This window comes from Oryx dammah, unplaced genomic scaffold, assembly GCF_014754425.2.
Source record: "Oryx dammah isolate SB20612 unplaced genomic scaffold, SCBI_Odam_1.1 HiC_scaffold_29, whole genome shotgun sequence".
In the NCBI taxonomy this organism is placed as follows: Eukaryota; Metazoa; Chordata; class Mammalia; order Artiodactyla; family Bovidae; genus Oryx; species Oryx dammah.
This window is the reverse complement of record NW_024070213.1, coordinates 35,370,630-35,386,303: the sequence shown is the minus strand read 5'-3', so window position 1 is coordinate 35,386,303 and position 15,674 is coordinate 35,370,630. Positions and strand designations below refer to the sequence as shown.

At 39.3% G+C, this 15,674-nt stretch overlaps 1 protein-coding gene across 1 annotated transcript in view; it reads left to right on the top strand.

Moving 5' to 3' along the window:
* The window catches only part of ITPR2 (inositol 1,4,5-trisphosphate receptor type 2), a 594,002-nt gene that overhangs the window by 391,434 nt on the left and 186,894 nt on the right, over positions 1-15,674 (top strand). Inside the window, exons 38-41 of the mRNA XM_040234592.1 lie at positions 5,508-5,616; positions 6,613-6,800; positions 11,994-12,177; positions 12,877-13,133. Coding sequence (XP_040090526.1) covers positions 5,508-5,616; positions 6,613-6,800; positions 11,994-12,177; positions 12,877-13,133 — 738 coding nt within the window. The remainder of the gene's footprint in view (positions 1-5,507; positions 5,617-6,612; positions 6,801-11,993; positions 12,178-12,876; positions 13,134-15,674) is intronic.

The window sequence follows — 15,674 nt, the reverse complement described above, 5'->3', positions numbered from 1 at the left end:
TCTAACTTGGCTGGAATTAGATAACAAAAATGTGGCTCATTTGATTTTGATGTTTATGAATCTGGTAAGCACCTGCAATTTCATTTTATCTGCCTGAAAATAATTTAGAAATAATGACAGATAGGGTGCATATTTTAATCTGCCATGAAACACTTCCGCTGTCTGATTGGTTTTGAATAGCTTTCTTCTTTAGCAACATAAAGGGCATTTTTTAAAACAGAGGGTAAAATGTAGCTTTCTCAGTTTAGTTCAGTTCAGTCACTCAGTCGTGTCCGACTCTTGCAACCACATGAACCGCAGCACGCCAGGCCTCCCTGTCCTTCACCAACTCCCGGAGTTTACCCAAACTCAAGTCCATTGAGTTGGTGATGGTCTCGAACCATCCCATCCTCTGTCATGCCCTTCTCCTCCTCACTTCACTCTTTCCCAACATAAGGGTCTTTTCAAATGAGTCAGCTCTTCTCATCAGTTGGCCAAAATAATGTAGTTTCAGCTTCAACATCAGTCCTTCCAATGAATACCCAGGACCCATTTTCCTTAAGATGGACTGGTTGGATCTCCTTGTAGTCCAAGGAATTCTCAAGAGTCTTCTCCAATACCACAGTTCAAAAGCATCAATTCTTTGGTGTTTAGCTTTCTTTACAGTCCAAGTCAGCCACTGTTTCCACTGTTTCTCCATCTATTTGCCATGAAGTGATGGGACCACATGCCATGATCTTCGTTTTCTGAATGTTGAGCTTTAAGCCAACTTTTTCACTCTCCTCTTTCACTTTCATCAAGAGGCTTTTTAGTTCCTCTTCACTTTCTGCCATAAGGGTGGTGTCATCTGCATATCTGAGGTTATTGATATTTCTCCTGGCCATCTTGATTCCAGCTTGTGATTCCTCCAGCCCAGCACTTCTCATGATGTACTCTGCATATACGTTAAATAAACAGGGTGATAATATACAGCCTTGCTGTATTCCTTTTCCTATTTGGAACCAGTCTGTTGTTCCATGTCCAGTTCTAACTGTTGCTTCCTGACCTGCATACAGGTTTCTCAAGAGGCAGGTCAGGTGGTCTGCTATTCCCATCTCTTTCAGAATTTTCTGTGATCCACATAGTCAAAGACTTTGGCATAGTCAATAAAGCAGAAATACATATTTTTCTGGAACTCTCTTGCTTTTTCCATGATCCAGCGGATGTTGGCAATTTGATCTCTGGTTCCTCTGCCTTTTCTAAAACCAGCTTGAACATCTGGAAGTTCACAGTTCACTTATTGCTGAAGCCTGGCTTGGAGAATTTTGAGCATTACTTTACTAGCGTGTGAGATGAGTGCAATTGTGTGTTAGTTTGAGCATTCTTTGGCATTGCCTTTCTTTGGGATTGAAATGAAAACTAACGTTTTCCAGTCCTGTGGCCACTGCTGAGTTTTCCAAATTTGCTGGCAGATTTAGTAAAGCACTTCCATTGTATCATCTTTTAGGATTTGAAAGAGCTCAACTGGAATTCCATCACCTCCACTAGCTTTGTTCATAGTGATGCTTCCTAAGGCCCATTTGACTTCACATTCCAGGATGTCTGGCTCTAGGTGAGTGATCAGACCATTGTGATCACTCTAGTTACCCTTTAAGAAGCTATTGTTTCTCTATCTCTTGGTTGAGTTCTTGGAGTAATGGGGTTAAAAGGCTCTTACAGAGAATAAAATGGGAGCTCATTCACGTAGACCTGGGGCTTCATTCACAACAAGGTCTCTTCCAGGAGGTGACTGTGATTTGTGCCATATCATGAATAACAGTCCTAGGGCTTCCCTGGCAATCAGTGGTTAAGACTCTGCACTTCATCTGCCGGGGAGCACCTTTGATCCCTGGTCGGGGAACTAAGATCCTGCCTTCCACAGCCAAAAAATTAATTAATTAATTAATACCCATACCTTCATTGGAGAAGGAAATGGCAACCCACTCCAGTGTTCTTGCCTGGAGAATCCCAGGGACGGGAGAGCCTGGTGGGCTGCCACCTATGAGATCACACAGAGTCGGACACGACTGAAGCGACTTAGCAGCAGCAGCATACCTTAAAAAAAGAAAAACAGTCCTGTGTTTTCACATTTGTCAATTGTATTTATTTCAGCTAGGCCAGCTATATGTTATAGGGTTTGAGTAAGAAGCAACCCATTCATGTGTAGAGGTGAGAACGATGATGAGTACGACAGACTGAGCTGCCCTGTAAAGAAATTTCTTCAGTTAATGTGTTCTCACATCTTTCTCCCCAGGTTACAACTTGAACCTTATAATTTATGGGTCTAAAAAGGTCTTTTGTAGCATCTCCTTCTGCTGTAATGAGATACATGATAAAAAGTCCATTTGACCCCAAAGAAATGTGTTATTTTGTTTTTCCTACCCTTTTGGAAGCATCATTCTTTGGCCAGATGAAGTTATTTCAACTCAAAAGGCTTTCTTTTCAAAGTAAAAAGAGAACTTTTAGTTTCTTGTGTCTTTTATACGTGCCCCACTTTGGTTTGACAGGGGAGAGTCGAGTTCTCTTCACTGGTAGAATAAACTCTTACCTAGTCACTTTCTCTTCTAAGACTAGTCATCACCTTTACTCATAGCACCCCATATGAAAAAATCTTAGACGAAGAAAGCATGAAATAGGGAGGAATAATAGATGTGTTCTAAAAATTTTAAGTGTCAGTAAATAAAAGTCACTGTAAGGCTCTGAGTGTCTGTTGGAATTCTTGGCACTGTGACATTTAGGACATTTGTTCCACACTGACTGCATGAGACAGCTTTGCTGGGATGATCATGTGGGTTACCAGGGGAAGTTTGCCCTGTGAAACCACTTCTGAGTCAGCCATTCCCTCTTAAGCACTTCCGTAGGTCTTAGTATGGACCTCTCTTATGGAACTGATCTTATTGTAAATTCTTTGAGAGGAGGGTTATATATTTTCTTAAGTATTTGAATTTTTTCATTTATTTCAATTGGAGGATTATTACTTTACAGTATTTTGATGGTTTTTGCCATACATCAATATGAATTGGCCATAGGTATACATGTGTCCCTCCATCCTGAATCCCCCTCCCACCGCCCTCCCCACTCTATCTCTCAGGGTTGTCACAGAGAGAGCACCGACTTTGGGTGCCCTGCATCATACATCAAACTGTCACTAGTTATCTGTTTTACGTATGGTAATACATATGTTTCAATCTTATTCTCTCAAATCATCGCACACTCTCCTTCTCCCACTGAGTCTAAAAGTCTGTTCTTTACACCTGTGTCTGAGAGGAGGGTTATCTCTTATAAAGTTAAGATAGTGCCTAAAATGCAGTTGATTCTTAATGAATATTTGTAGAGTGAAGAGGGAAGATAGGATATGTCCGTGCCTGTGTGATAAGTCACTTCAGTTGTGTCCAACTCTTTGTGATTCCATGGACTGTAGCCCATCAGGCTCCTCTGTCCGCGGGGTTCTCCAGGCAAGAATACTGCTGTGGGTTGCCATGTCCTCCTCCAAGGACATGTCCATAAGTAAGACAAAAGAGGAGCTTTCAAACTGAGAATACGATATGAACAAAGAGAAAGACCAGAAAACTGTGGTTGAGGAGTCATCACATCGTTCAGTTGGGTTTTACAGTATAATGTGTGAAGACACTCTTGGAACCAACAGTTGAAAAAGTAGAATGGGTAGGTTTTCACAAATCATTTTCAAGTTGGGGGGATATTGGAGCCTAAAAGACCAGAATGATGTGATTGCCTTGAAACCAGTTGAATTTCTTCTACTTAAGAGAGAAACACGTTGAAGAGAGAAGAATTAATCCATTGTGAAAAGCTGAGTTTAGTTGCCAGTAGAACCTCGAGCTGTAGATAAGGAAATGTGAATGGAAAGAGAAGGAGAGGCTCCGGAGAAGCAGGTCAGGATGGAGGAGACACATTTGACAGTGAGATCTGCCCAAGGGATTGTACAAGCAAGGGCTGGAAGAAGTTGCTGATGGGGAGTGGGGAGCCAAGAGTTGGAGAACTGAGGACAAAGCCTGAAGGGCTGGAGAAACAGAGACACCCAAAGCATGGGAGAGAGAAGGTGCAGTGGAGTCACGTGTCACAGCAGGAAAGGGAGGCATGCGAAGGGGGTGTGCGGCATGGCCTGGGGCGATGGCCACATTTTGCCATCAGGAGCTGAGTTCAGGTCTTAGTCTGTTCCTGTTAGCTGCACGATCTGCAGCCAGTGCATGAGCTTTTGGACCACAATGTCCTTACCGTTGCAGTTGTGGTGTTAATGTAAATAATTTAAATCTACAGTCCTTACATAATACTTTAAAAAGTACTCTTGTCTATTCAAATCATAGCCAATAAGATAGAAGATTTGGAGTTATCTATATTTCTTCTGTTCATGCAAGCAACTATATTGCTAAATATACTATTTTAAAAATCTCTTGTAATCTATACAAAATTGAAGACAGAAAAAATTTTGGTATATGATAGAAGTTTATTGATGATAAGTGGTAAAAATGATTTGCAATAAATTATGTGGGAACAATTGATGTCAATATGGAAAAAATTAAGATCTTACCTTTCACCTGGCACAAAATTCAATTCAAATTGGAGTATAGATCTAAATGTGAAAGGCAAAATTTTCAACTTTAGAAAGAGTATATTTGAAAATGTCTTTCTGAACCAAAGTTGGAAAGAATTTCTAACAAAAATGCAAAAACACAAGACTAGTGGAAAACACTGATGAACGTGCCTACATTAAAATCAAACAGCTCTTTCCGTTAAAGAAAAGTGGTGAAAGAGGAGTAATAAACAGGAAGACTTTACAACATATATAACTGGCAAAGGACTAGAAATTAGTATATATAAGGAACTCCTTGTTGTCAATAGTGAAAGAAATAATCTAATTGAAAAAAATCAGGTAAACAAAGTCTAAAAGAGGAAATCCAAACAACCAACTAGAATATGACTACCTGTCAACCTTTATTAGCAATCAACAGTAGAAAACAGGAATTTTTGAATTGTGTGTTTGATAGACTATCTTTTGCCCACTGTCTTCTGAATAAAGCTCTCGGAATTTAAATATAATTCATTCGGTCTTATCAAGCTTAATTTTTTGAGCACCTTCTGTATACCTAGGACTTTTCTAGCTCTTTTTACTGGGCCTATCTAAGTGAAGGCTTTTCCTTTCCAATTCTTAGGTTATTTATTAATCCGTGTTTTCTTTAGATGCCATGAATATTCTTACCGACACTGGGACCCTCAGCTTTTGAAGCAATTTTAAATTTATAGAGTTTGTGACTATATTGTTCTATTGAAAATACTGTATATTTATTCTTTATCTCTGGAAGAGGCAACATTTTTGTTATTTTCATGGGAAATATTGGCAGATTTTTGCCTTAGAAAATATTATACAATGTTAGTTTTTCCATGTTCAACATCATTGATAAAATGCATTTTAAGTGGCATTTTAATGTATTGATAACTTTCTTTTTTACTAGAAAAAGGAACAATAAAATTTTTCTTATCCTTTTTATTATTAGGGTAATACATTAAGAAAAATCCTCCTGAATCGATACTTTAAAGGTGATTATGGAGTCTCTATAAATGGACACCTCTCTGGAACCTACTGCAAAACTGCACCAGGAGGAGGCAAGATATCATTTTTCTCTTTATTTTCAAATTCTAATAACATCTCTGCATGCCAGTGTTATTCTAGTGTTTTACTTAAAAATAGCACAAATATGAAAAGATTCATTTAAAAAGCACTATCATCAGCCATAGCAAAAAGAAAATCCTGCCATTTGTGTCAGCTAGGATGGACCTCAAGGGCATTATGCTAAGTGAAATAATCAGTTATATATGTAATCTAAAAATTCCAGACTCCTAGAAACAGAGATCAGATTTGTGGTTGCCACATGCAGAGAGTGGGGAGTAGAGAAATTAAGTGAAAGTGGTCAAAAGGAACAAACTTTCAGTTAAATAAAGAAATTTTGGGACTGTAATATACAACATGAAGGAATGATGCTAAAGCTGAAACTCCAATACTTTGGCCACCTCATGCGAAGAGCTGACTCATTGGAAAAGACTCTGATGCTGGGAGGGATTGGGGGCAGGAGGAGAAGGGGACGACCGAGGATGAGATGGCTGGATGGCATCACGGACTCGATGAACGTGAGTCTGAGTGAACTCCGGGAGATGGTGATGGACAGGGAGGCCTGGCGTGCTGCAATTCTTGGGGTCGCAAAGAGTCGGACACGACTGAGTGACTGAACTGAACTGAACTGAACTGAATATACAACATGATGACCATTGGTAACAATACTGTGTTGCATATTTGAAAGTTGCTAAGGAATTAGGTCCTAAAAGTTCTCATCACAAGGAATACAAATTAACTTTATGAGATGATGAATTTAATCTTATTGTAGTCATCATTTTGCAGTATATACATATATCAAATTATTAGTGTTGTACACCTTAAACTTATACAATGTTATATATCAATTATATCTCAATAAAACTGGAAAAATAAGTATAAAGCACATTAAAAACCTTTGTATGATTTTGGGTTCATGAAACAAATTTGAGCTTTAGAATTAATTTTGCCTTTCAACAAAAGGTTTACTTATTTATTTTTCCTAATCACAGGAAGCTTTTCTGGGCAAGATTCAGATAAGATGGGGATATCCATGTCAGATATTCAGTGTCTCCTGGATAAAGAAGGTGCATCTGAACTTGTCATCGATGTTATAGTGAATACCAAAAATGACAGAATTTTTTCAGAAGGCATCTTACTTGGCATTGCCTTGCTGGAAGGAGGAAACACACAAACTCAGGTACCTGCTTACCATCATTGTCGTTGGTTACATTTGGTTATTTTGTATTTCTTACTTCTTTGTCTTGGAAACCCAAGTAATGCTTTTTCTTTAAGTTTCTCATGACTATCTCAAAAAGAAAAAAAACCCACAACAATCTTGTATCACATTTTCCTTATAAATTTTTTGATTTGCTGTAGTAATTACATTGTTGTTGTTTAGTCACGAAGTCATGTTAGACTCTTTTGCAACTGTAGCCTGCCAGACTCCTCTGTCCATGGGATTTGTCAGGCAAGAATACTGGCGTGAGTTGCCTTTTTCTTCTCCAGGGGCTCTTCCTGATCCAGAGATTGAACCCAAGTCTCTTGCGTTGGCAGACAGGTTCTTTACCACTGAACCACCTGGGAAGCAGAACTTTGCAAATTACTCAGTGAAGCAGAACATTCCAGAAATTCTCATTTGCTTAGGGAAATTTTAGGCTGACTAAGCAGATTAGGACATTTTGACTTATCCAAGAATTATATGTAAAAAAAGGAATTAAGTGCATTTATTAAATGAGGTTATATATATATATATTCCTCATACAGTACTTGACGTTGAAACAAGTTCTGGTAACATTCACCATGCATCTCAGTTACTTTTTTAGAAACTGAGAACTCTTCTGTTCCCTGTTCCCCAAATCTGCCGGTGCTTATTACCCTGCTGCCTCTGAGTAGCTGAAGCTTTCCCTATTGTGGGCAGAGAAGAGCCATTCCTTCTTTTCTTGTTCTGTTTACTCATTCAGCTCAGGAGGGGTGACTTGAGAGTCATCGTTCATCTACTCAGTGCTCCACTCCAGTGAGTAGTGCGCCGCTCACCTGCATGTAGGATCATACCATTTCTCGAAGGCACACACGTGACTTAGAAACTCCTGCCAAGTTGCCCCTGAACTTCCCCACACCTAAAGGCAGAGCTCACTGTGTGATCCTGAGAGCTGGGATGTGTTCCCAGGGAACATCCTTCCTCCTCCCAGCCCTGCCACTCACTAACAAGGTATTTCCAGGTTTGCCTTGGTCAGGAAGGCAAACAACGAATTGGAAATTCCAGAATCTATTTTCCCTATTCATGGCAAGTAGACATCACATCTTATTAAGGACGAAAAAAAAAAAAAATCATGTTGCTTCTAAAGATACCTTTCCAAAACACATATTATTCTCCTGCTTAAAGTCAGTCACTTTCCCCTATAAAGGCAAATGCTCCTTCATGATCTAGTCTCTTCAAGTTTTCTAACTTTCCGTTCTTTTCTAACTCCGTCTCTCCCACCTCCATCCTTTCTCTTGTGCACCAGCTGTACTAAATTCTTTATAGCTCCTCAGATGTGCTATGCCATTTCTCATGTCACTTTCTCCTCTTTGAGGACTCAACTCATGAACTTCTCTTGGAAGCCTTTTCTCACCCCACGTCCCACTGGGCAGAATTGTCCACTAGTGACTCTGTGCTTCTGCTATGTCCTGCAGATATCTGCAGTAGCATTTCTGTGTGTGTGTGTGTGTGTGTATGTGTGTGTGTGTGCCTCTTCATGAGTACAGCAGGCTCTGTCTAGTGAATTATGAATCCTCAGAGGTTGAGATCACATGTTTTCCATCTTCACATCCCTTGTTTCTGGCACCATGTCTGGCCCAGCCTAGGGATTCAGTAAATAATCGGAAATGAGCATCCCTATGAATGAGTGGTCCAAGTCCATTTTATTCACAAAGTCTTCACTATTTTGCTGTGGCCTTTGGGACCACTTCTTTATCTGAGCTCCCATAACATTTGCTTCTTGGATGCTCACTTGGCATTTTTCCTGTGCTGCTTTGCTTGGTTGTTATCTCTATGATATTCTGCGGTTAAATGTCATCTTCTTTAAAGTAGGGGGATCATGTCTTGTTCTTCATATCTACAGCTTTATAGCCATTTGACAAATACTTGATGAAATAGAATTCAGTGATTTTTGTTTATGAAAATCTTTTAAATGGGTTATGACAGTCTTGTTTACCAGCCTTGCACTATCCAGATTTCTACTTATCTACATCATTGTGTAACCCAGATGTCAACTGTGTGCTCCTGGCCCTAAGATGTCTAATTGAGGTCAGCTGGAATGCTTACCCTCCCCAAGACTTCTGTCAAACTCCAGGGGGATGTATATTCTAATTGTCTCATTGACCACTGTTGTCTTGCTTACTTAGTTCAGGGTTTGTCTTGACACCCAGCTTCTGTAGTCCTGATTTAGGGATCTGATGCCCTTTTTTAAGTTTTACCCTCCTAGCTACATAAATCAATTTATATGTTTAAATGTACTTAATTAAAAATTGGTTGAGGGGAGGAGAAAGAAGATGGTTAAATTACAATTTCAAATTGTACACTAATAATAGAAACAATGAGAATAATGCCTCCTAAATACTAGACCCTCTTCTTAGTGCTTTCTGTGTATTAGCTTGATTAATCCTCACAACAACCTGTGCAGGAACTTGAATCCTATCTCATCTTACCAAAGAAGAATCTGAGATACACATAAGCTCACGTAGCTGGTTAGAAATCAAGCTAGGATTGAAGCCCATGCAGACAGGCTCCAGTGTCTGTGCTCTTAACTGCTATAAACATCTCCTTTCAGGACTATCTTGGTGGTCCTCTGGTTAAGAATCCAACTTGCAATGCAGAGGTCATGGGTTCGATTTCTGGTGGTTGAACTGAGATCCTACATGCTGCGAAGCAACTAAGCCTGCATGCCACAACAGAAGACCCCATATGATGCAGCTAATAAATAATAAATATTTCAAATGTCCTTTCTAAAATATCCTTCTGTCTACTCACTCCTGGGAAGTTTCACTGACTGATCACCCTGCATTACACCCTAGTATTACTTCATCTCTCTGAGTCCTCACTTCATTTCTCTTCTCTGCCCTCTCATTTCTAGTTGTTCTCCATCCTTCTTGGGGGAAGGTCCTTCCTCTATTGCATGGAACTGTTTATCTATCACCTTGGCTCCTGAAAAAAAATGAGGAGTTTTCCCTTATACTCTGAAGCTTATGGAGGTGGTTTCCTAACCAAAACCTGCACCTTTGTGAGGGATTAAATTGTTATGCTACCTCTTGAGATTATATATATATTATAAAAGCATACTATTTATCTTTATTAAAATCATACTGTTCAGCTTTGTTGTTGTTTTTGTTCAGTCACTCAGTTGTGTCTAATTCTTTGTGACCCCAGGGACTGCAGCATGCCAGGCTTCCCTGTCCTTCACCATCTCACAAAGCTTGCTCAAACTCATGAGTCAGAGATACCATTCAACTGTTTCATCCTCTGTTACCTGCTTCTCATCCTGCCCTCAATATTTCCCAGTATCAGGGTCTTTTCTAATGAGTCAGTTCTTTGCATAAGGTGGCCAAAGTATTGGAGCCTCAGCCTCACCATCAGTCCTTCCAGTGAATATTCAGGATTGATTTCCTTTCTAGTTTTTAAAAGTCCATGTAAATCATTTGTTATTTTGAGCTTAAAGGGTCATTTTATATAGTGATTTAGAGTCAGAGAATCTAGATTTAAATCCTGTCTCTATTACTATTATATAATATTGGGAAAGTCATTTACATTCACCAAACTTTATTTTATTGATATATAAAATGAAATAAGCACGCTATATTCATCATACAGTTGTCCTGAAAGAGTCAATGAGATAATACATGTCAAGGAACAACAAAAATTATAAAACTTTGTGTTAATAGAACCACAAAGTTCTATAACTTCCTCATTAATACATAGGAATTACTTTCTGCCTTCTAATGCCATTATATTGAAAATATTAGGGTTCAAGCATAAGTGTAATTTATGGGACCACAGAGGTCTCTGAAATTTGCCTTTATCCTCTGAATTAATAACCAGCTTGATGGTTTCACCGTGGTTGCTATGGTTACTGTGGCTTTTTGGCCTGCTTTCTTGAATTGTTGCTAGCCCTCTGCCCAGTGCTTCCTGCTTGTAGGTATGAAACCGACTTGTAAGACTTTATGAAAACGCTTTGAGAATGTGCATCACCCACAGCAGAAATTTCAAGACAGGTATCCATTTCCAGGCCTGATGTCATTAGACAAACTCTCACCTGCAAGTCCCAGGACCTGTGAGTCATGGTTTCAGGCACTCTTTCAGAAAGGGTATCTGTAAGAACCAAACTCCCCCAAATTGTCTACTCTATTGGATTATAGTCAATTCTACTTGATCTGGAAGTCATTATTTCTTCAGATGTTTTCTTCCCATTGTCTCTCATCAAGTTTATATAACTCTTCTCATATCAGTACAGTGACTGGAAATACTATCTTTATTAATTATTTTTACTGTATTTCTCTTGTGTTGTGTGTGTCCCATGGTTTTAGTCTTAATAACTTAAAATTTCTTGTTCAGAGCACGTTTCCTAACTCATACCTCTTCTGGATACTTCTCCAAGCAGACAATGATTAGGGCAGATGATCTCAAGGTTCGTTATTTCCAAAGATGTGTGTTTATCATATTTTGACTGTTGAATCCTTTCCATATCATTATTGATTGTGAAGCAGAGTTCACTTCTTGCATTTTATGGTGAGCTTGTCCTAGATCCTATGCAAAGCAATGTAGCTAATAAAATACCCAAGGGACTTAGTGCCTACTTATCAGTGGGTCCCTATGAGTGAGGCTGCCATGGTAACACAGTCTAAATTAAATATACAATAATTTAGGTAAAGAGAAAAATAACTTTGTAGGCTCACATTTACCAGGATGATCACAGAATTAGTGGTTGTTTTCCAATCTAGATTACAGAGTCATGAAGGCAGGAATTGTAGCTATTTTTCCTGAGTGTTCTGTCATTTCACAGCATGGGGCCTGGAACACAGTAGGACCTCAATACACAGTACTGCACAAAACATGACTTCATAATAATATAAAAATCAAAGAGCTCTTTGCATGCCACTCTTACAGTGTTCTTATGAAATTTTAAAACAATCACTAAAGGTGACTTCAATAACATAAAATTACGTTGAATTTTAGTGGAAAGTACTAAGCAAATATAAGCTATTATTAGGACACAGTAAGTAGTATAGGAGACTGGTAAAGCTGTCAGTTTATGAAATAATCATGAACAGCACATTAAATATGGGCTTTTATCCATAATGCTTGTGTTTATTTCGAACATCCTTGGGGGTCGATGTCTTAAAATATGTTTTCTTGCAGTATTCCTTCTACCAGCAGTTACATGAACAAAAAAAATCAGAAAAATTCTTCAAAGTTCTCTACGACCGAATGAAGGCTGCTCAGAAAGAGATAAGATCAACAGTGACAGTTAACACCATCGACTTAGGTAACAAAAAAAGGGATGAAGACACAGAACTGATGACATCTGGCCCACGGATGAGAGGTAAAGGACTAGTTGAGTATTTGGGAGAATGAGTCAGAGAAAAGAGGCTAACACAATTTTTAGAGCTCATTTATCTTTGTCATCTCACTTACCTTAGTCTAATTATGCCACTTGTGCCTCTGTGTATGGAACACTGTCCTTGAATTATTGTGGTCACGGTATTGACCTTCAAACAGCTCTCTCTGTCCCAGCCTCAAACAAGGAATTATCAGTGCAAAGCAACTAGTGACATGAAAATATTTGATTTCATTGTGAAATTCATAGCAAAGAACAACTACCCATCCGTTCTGAATGCTTATGAAATGTAAACTGTAAGAACCAGAATTATAGCACTAAACTCTATGAAAGATTCTTGGAATTTGGAATAACAAAGTCATCAGGATAGTAAAAACAAATTGTATAAATATTTTGAACTTTGTACTATTTTCTCACCTTCTTGTCTTTAAGAGCTCTTAATTTTATATTTATCAGAAAGACAGGAGCCCTTCTAAAATGGGGTAAGCATTAAGATCTTTTTAAAAAACTATCCCAGTGCATATTTAATTTTTTGGCTGCTCCTTCAGATTCTTTTGGGAAAAGTTGTTGCTCCTCTTGTCAGGTGATTTGAAATCCAGTTGTTAGAGAATTTGGGTAACTGTCTTTTTTAAATTAGCAAATGGAAGTTAATTCATAAATATAAGAGTACTGCTTTATTTTCAGTAAGAGATTCATCATTACATTTAAAAGAGGGAATGAAAGGGCAGTTAACAGAAGCTTCTTCAGCCACATCCAAAGCATACTGTGTATACAGAAGAGAAATGGATCCAGAAATAGACATCATGTGTGCAGGACCTGAAGCGGGAAATGCCGAGGACAAGTCCACTGAGGAAGTAACAATGAGCCCTGCCATTGCCATAATGCAGCCGATTTTGAGGTTTCTGCAGTTACTCTGTGAGAATCACAACCGGGAGCTGCAGGTACTTGTTCTGTTTTGTGTGAGAGCTGAGCATCCAGCCTGTGATGATAGTGATTAAATTCAGATAAAACTAACAAGTTGTTTTGGAGAGATAATAAGAACAATAGTACTTTTCTGAAATGGGAAGAAATTTTGGTATCTGGGTGAGGGAAAAACGAGAAGAAAATTCCTTTATGCATTCCTACAGTATCGTTCTTTGCATCCTCAACTCACATCTCTTCAGTCTCAGTGGGTATCCTCTAACCTTAGGACTCTGAGATTTGTTGAATAAGGTCAGTTTTGCCTCATCTGTACCTTTCTGGGTTTTGTAAGACTTGGAGGGCCATCATCATTGCCAACTCAGTTCATATTTCTTGAGTGAGGATACAGAGTATCTTTATGTTTTATTATAAACAGAGTTAATATATGTCTATTATAAACAATGGAGAAGGCAATGGCACCCCACTCCAGTACTCTTGCCTGGAAAGTCTCATGGATGGAGGAGCCTGGTGGGCCGCAGTCCATGGGGTTGCTAAGAGTCGGATACGACTGGGCGACTTCACTTTCATTTTTCACTTTCATGCATTGGAGAAGGAGGTGGCCACCCACTCCAGTGTTCTTGCCTGGAGAATCCCAGGGATGGGGGAGCCTGGTGGGCTGCCATCTATGGGGTCGCACAGAGTCGGACACAACTGAAGCAACTTAGCAGCAGCATTATAAACAGAGTTAATGTATATTTTTGTTATAAACAGATTAATATAGAAGAGGGTTTTCTTGCTTTTGAAGTTTAGTTGATTTACAATATTGTGTTAGTGTCAGGACTACAGCAAAATGATTCCATTTTATATATATATACACACACATATCTTTTAAAATTATTTTCCATTAAAGATGATTACAAGATATTGAATAGTTTCCAGTGCTATACAGTAAATCCTTAATGTTTATCTATTTTATATGTGAAAGTGAAAGTGTGAGTTGCCCAGTCATGTCCAACTCTTTGTGACTCCTTGGACTATTGCCCAGCAGGCTCGTCTTCCATGGAATTCTCCAGGCAAGAATACTGGAGAGGGTACCCATTCCCTTCTCCAGACCATCTTCCTGACCCAAGGATCAAACCTGGGTCTTCCACGTTGCAGGCAGATTCTTTACCATCTGAACCACCAGGGGAGCCCTATTTTATATATGGTAGTGTGTGTTTGTTAATCCCGTGTGTGTGCTCAGTTGCCAACTTGTATCTGACTCTTTGTGGCCTGATGGACTGTAGCCCAGCAGGCTCCTCTGCCCATACAATTTTCCAAACAAGAATACTGGAGTGGGGTGACATTTCCTCCTCCAGGGGATCTTCCTGACCCAAGGACTGAACCCATGTCTCTTGCGTCTCCTGCACTGGCAGGTGGATTCTGTACCACTAGTGTTACCTGGGAAGCCCTTTAGTAGTTACCTTATCAAATTGCAAACATCTATTAGGTCATAGAAAAAGCAAGGGAATTCCAAAAAAAACAACATCTGCTTCTGCTTCATTGACTGCGCTAAAGCCTTTGACTCTATGGATCACAGCAAACTGTGGAAAATTGTTTAAAAGGTGGGAATATGAGACCATTTTACCTGCCTCCTGAGAAACCTGCATGCATGTCAAGAAGCAACAGTTAGAATCTTACATGGAACAACAGAATTGGGAAGGGAATTGGGAAAGGAATACGTCAACGCTGTACATTGTCACCCTAGTTATTTAACTTACATCAGAGAACATCATGGGATATGCTGGGCTGGATGACTCTCAAGCTGAAATCAAGACTGCCAAGAGAAATATCAGCTACCTCAGATATGCACCCGATATGCACACTAATGGCAGAAAGCAAAGAGGAACTAAAGAGCATCTTGATGAGAGTGATAGAAGAGTGAAAAAGCTGGCTTAAAACTCAACATTGGAAAATTAAGATCATGGCATCTGGTCTCATCATTTCATGGCAAATAGATGGGGAAAAATGGAAACAGTGACATATTTTATTTTCTTGGACTCCAAAATCACTGAATGGTGACTATAGCCATGAAATTAAAAGATGCTTTCTCCTTGGAAGAAAAACTATGACAAACGAAGAAAGTATCTTAAAAAGCAGAGACATCCCTTTGACAACAAAGGTCCATCTAGTCAAAGCTATGGTTTTTCCAGTAGTCATGTATGGATGTGAGAGTTGGACCATAAAGAAGGCTGAGTGCCAAAGAATTGATGCTTTTGCACTCTGGTGTTGGAGAAGACTCTTGAGAGTCCCTTGGACAGCAAGGAAATCAAAACAATCAATCCTAAAGAAAATCAACCCTGAATATTCATGGGAAGGATTGCTGCTGAAATGCGAGTTCTTTGACCACCTGATGGGAAGCGCCAACTCATTGGAAAAGACCCCAGTGCTGGGAAAGATTGAAGGCAGGAGAAGGGGACGACAGAGGATGAGATGGTTGGATGGCATCACCAACTCAATGGACATGAGTTTGAGCAAGCTCTGGAAGATGGTGAAGGCAGTGAAGCCTGTTGCACTGTAGTAAATGGTGTCTCAAAGAGTTG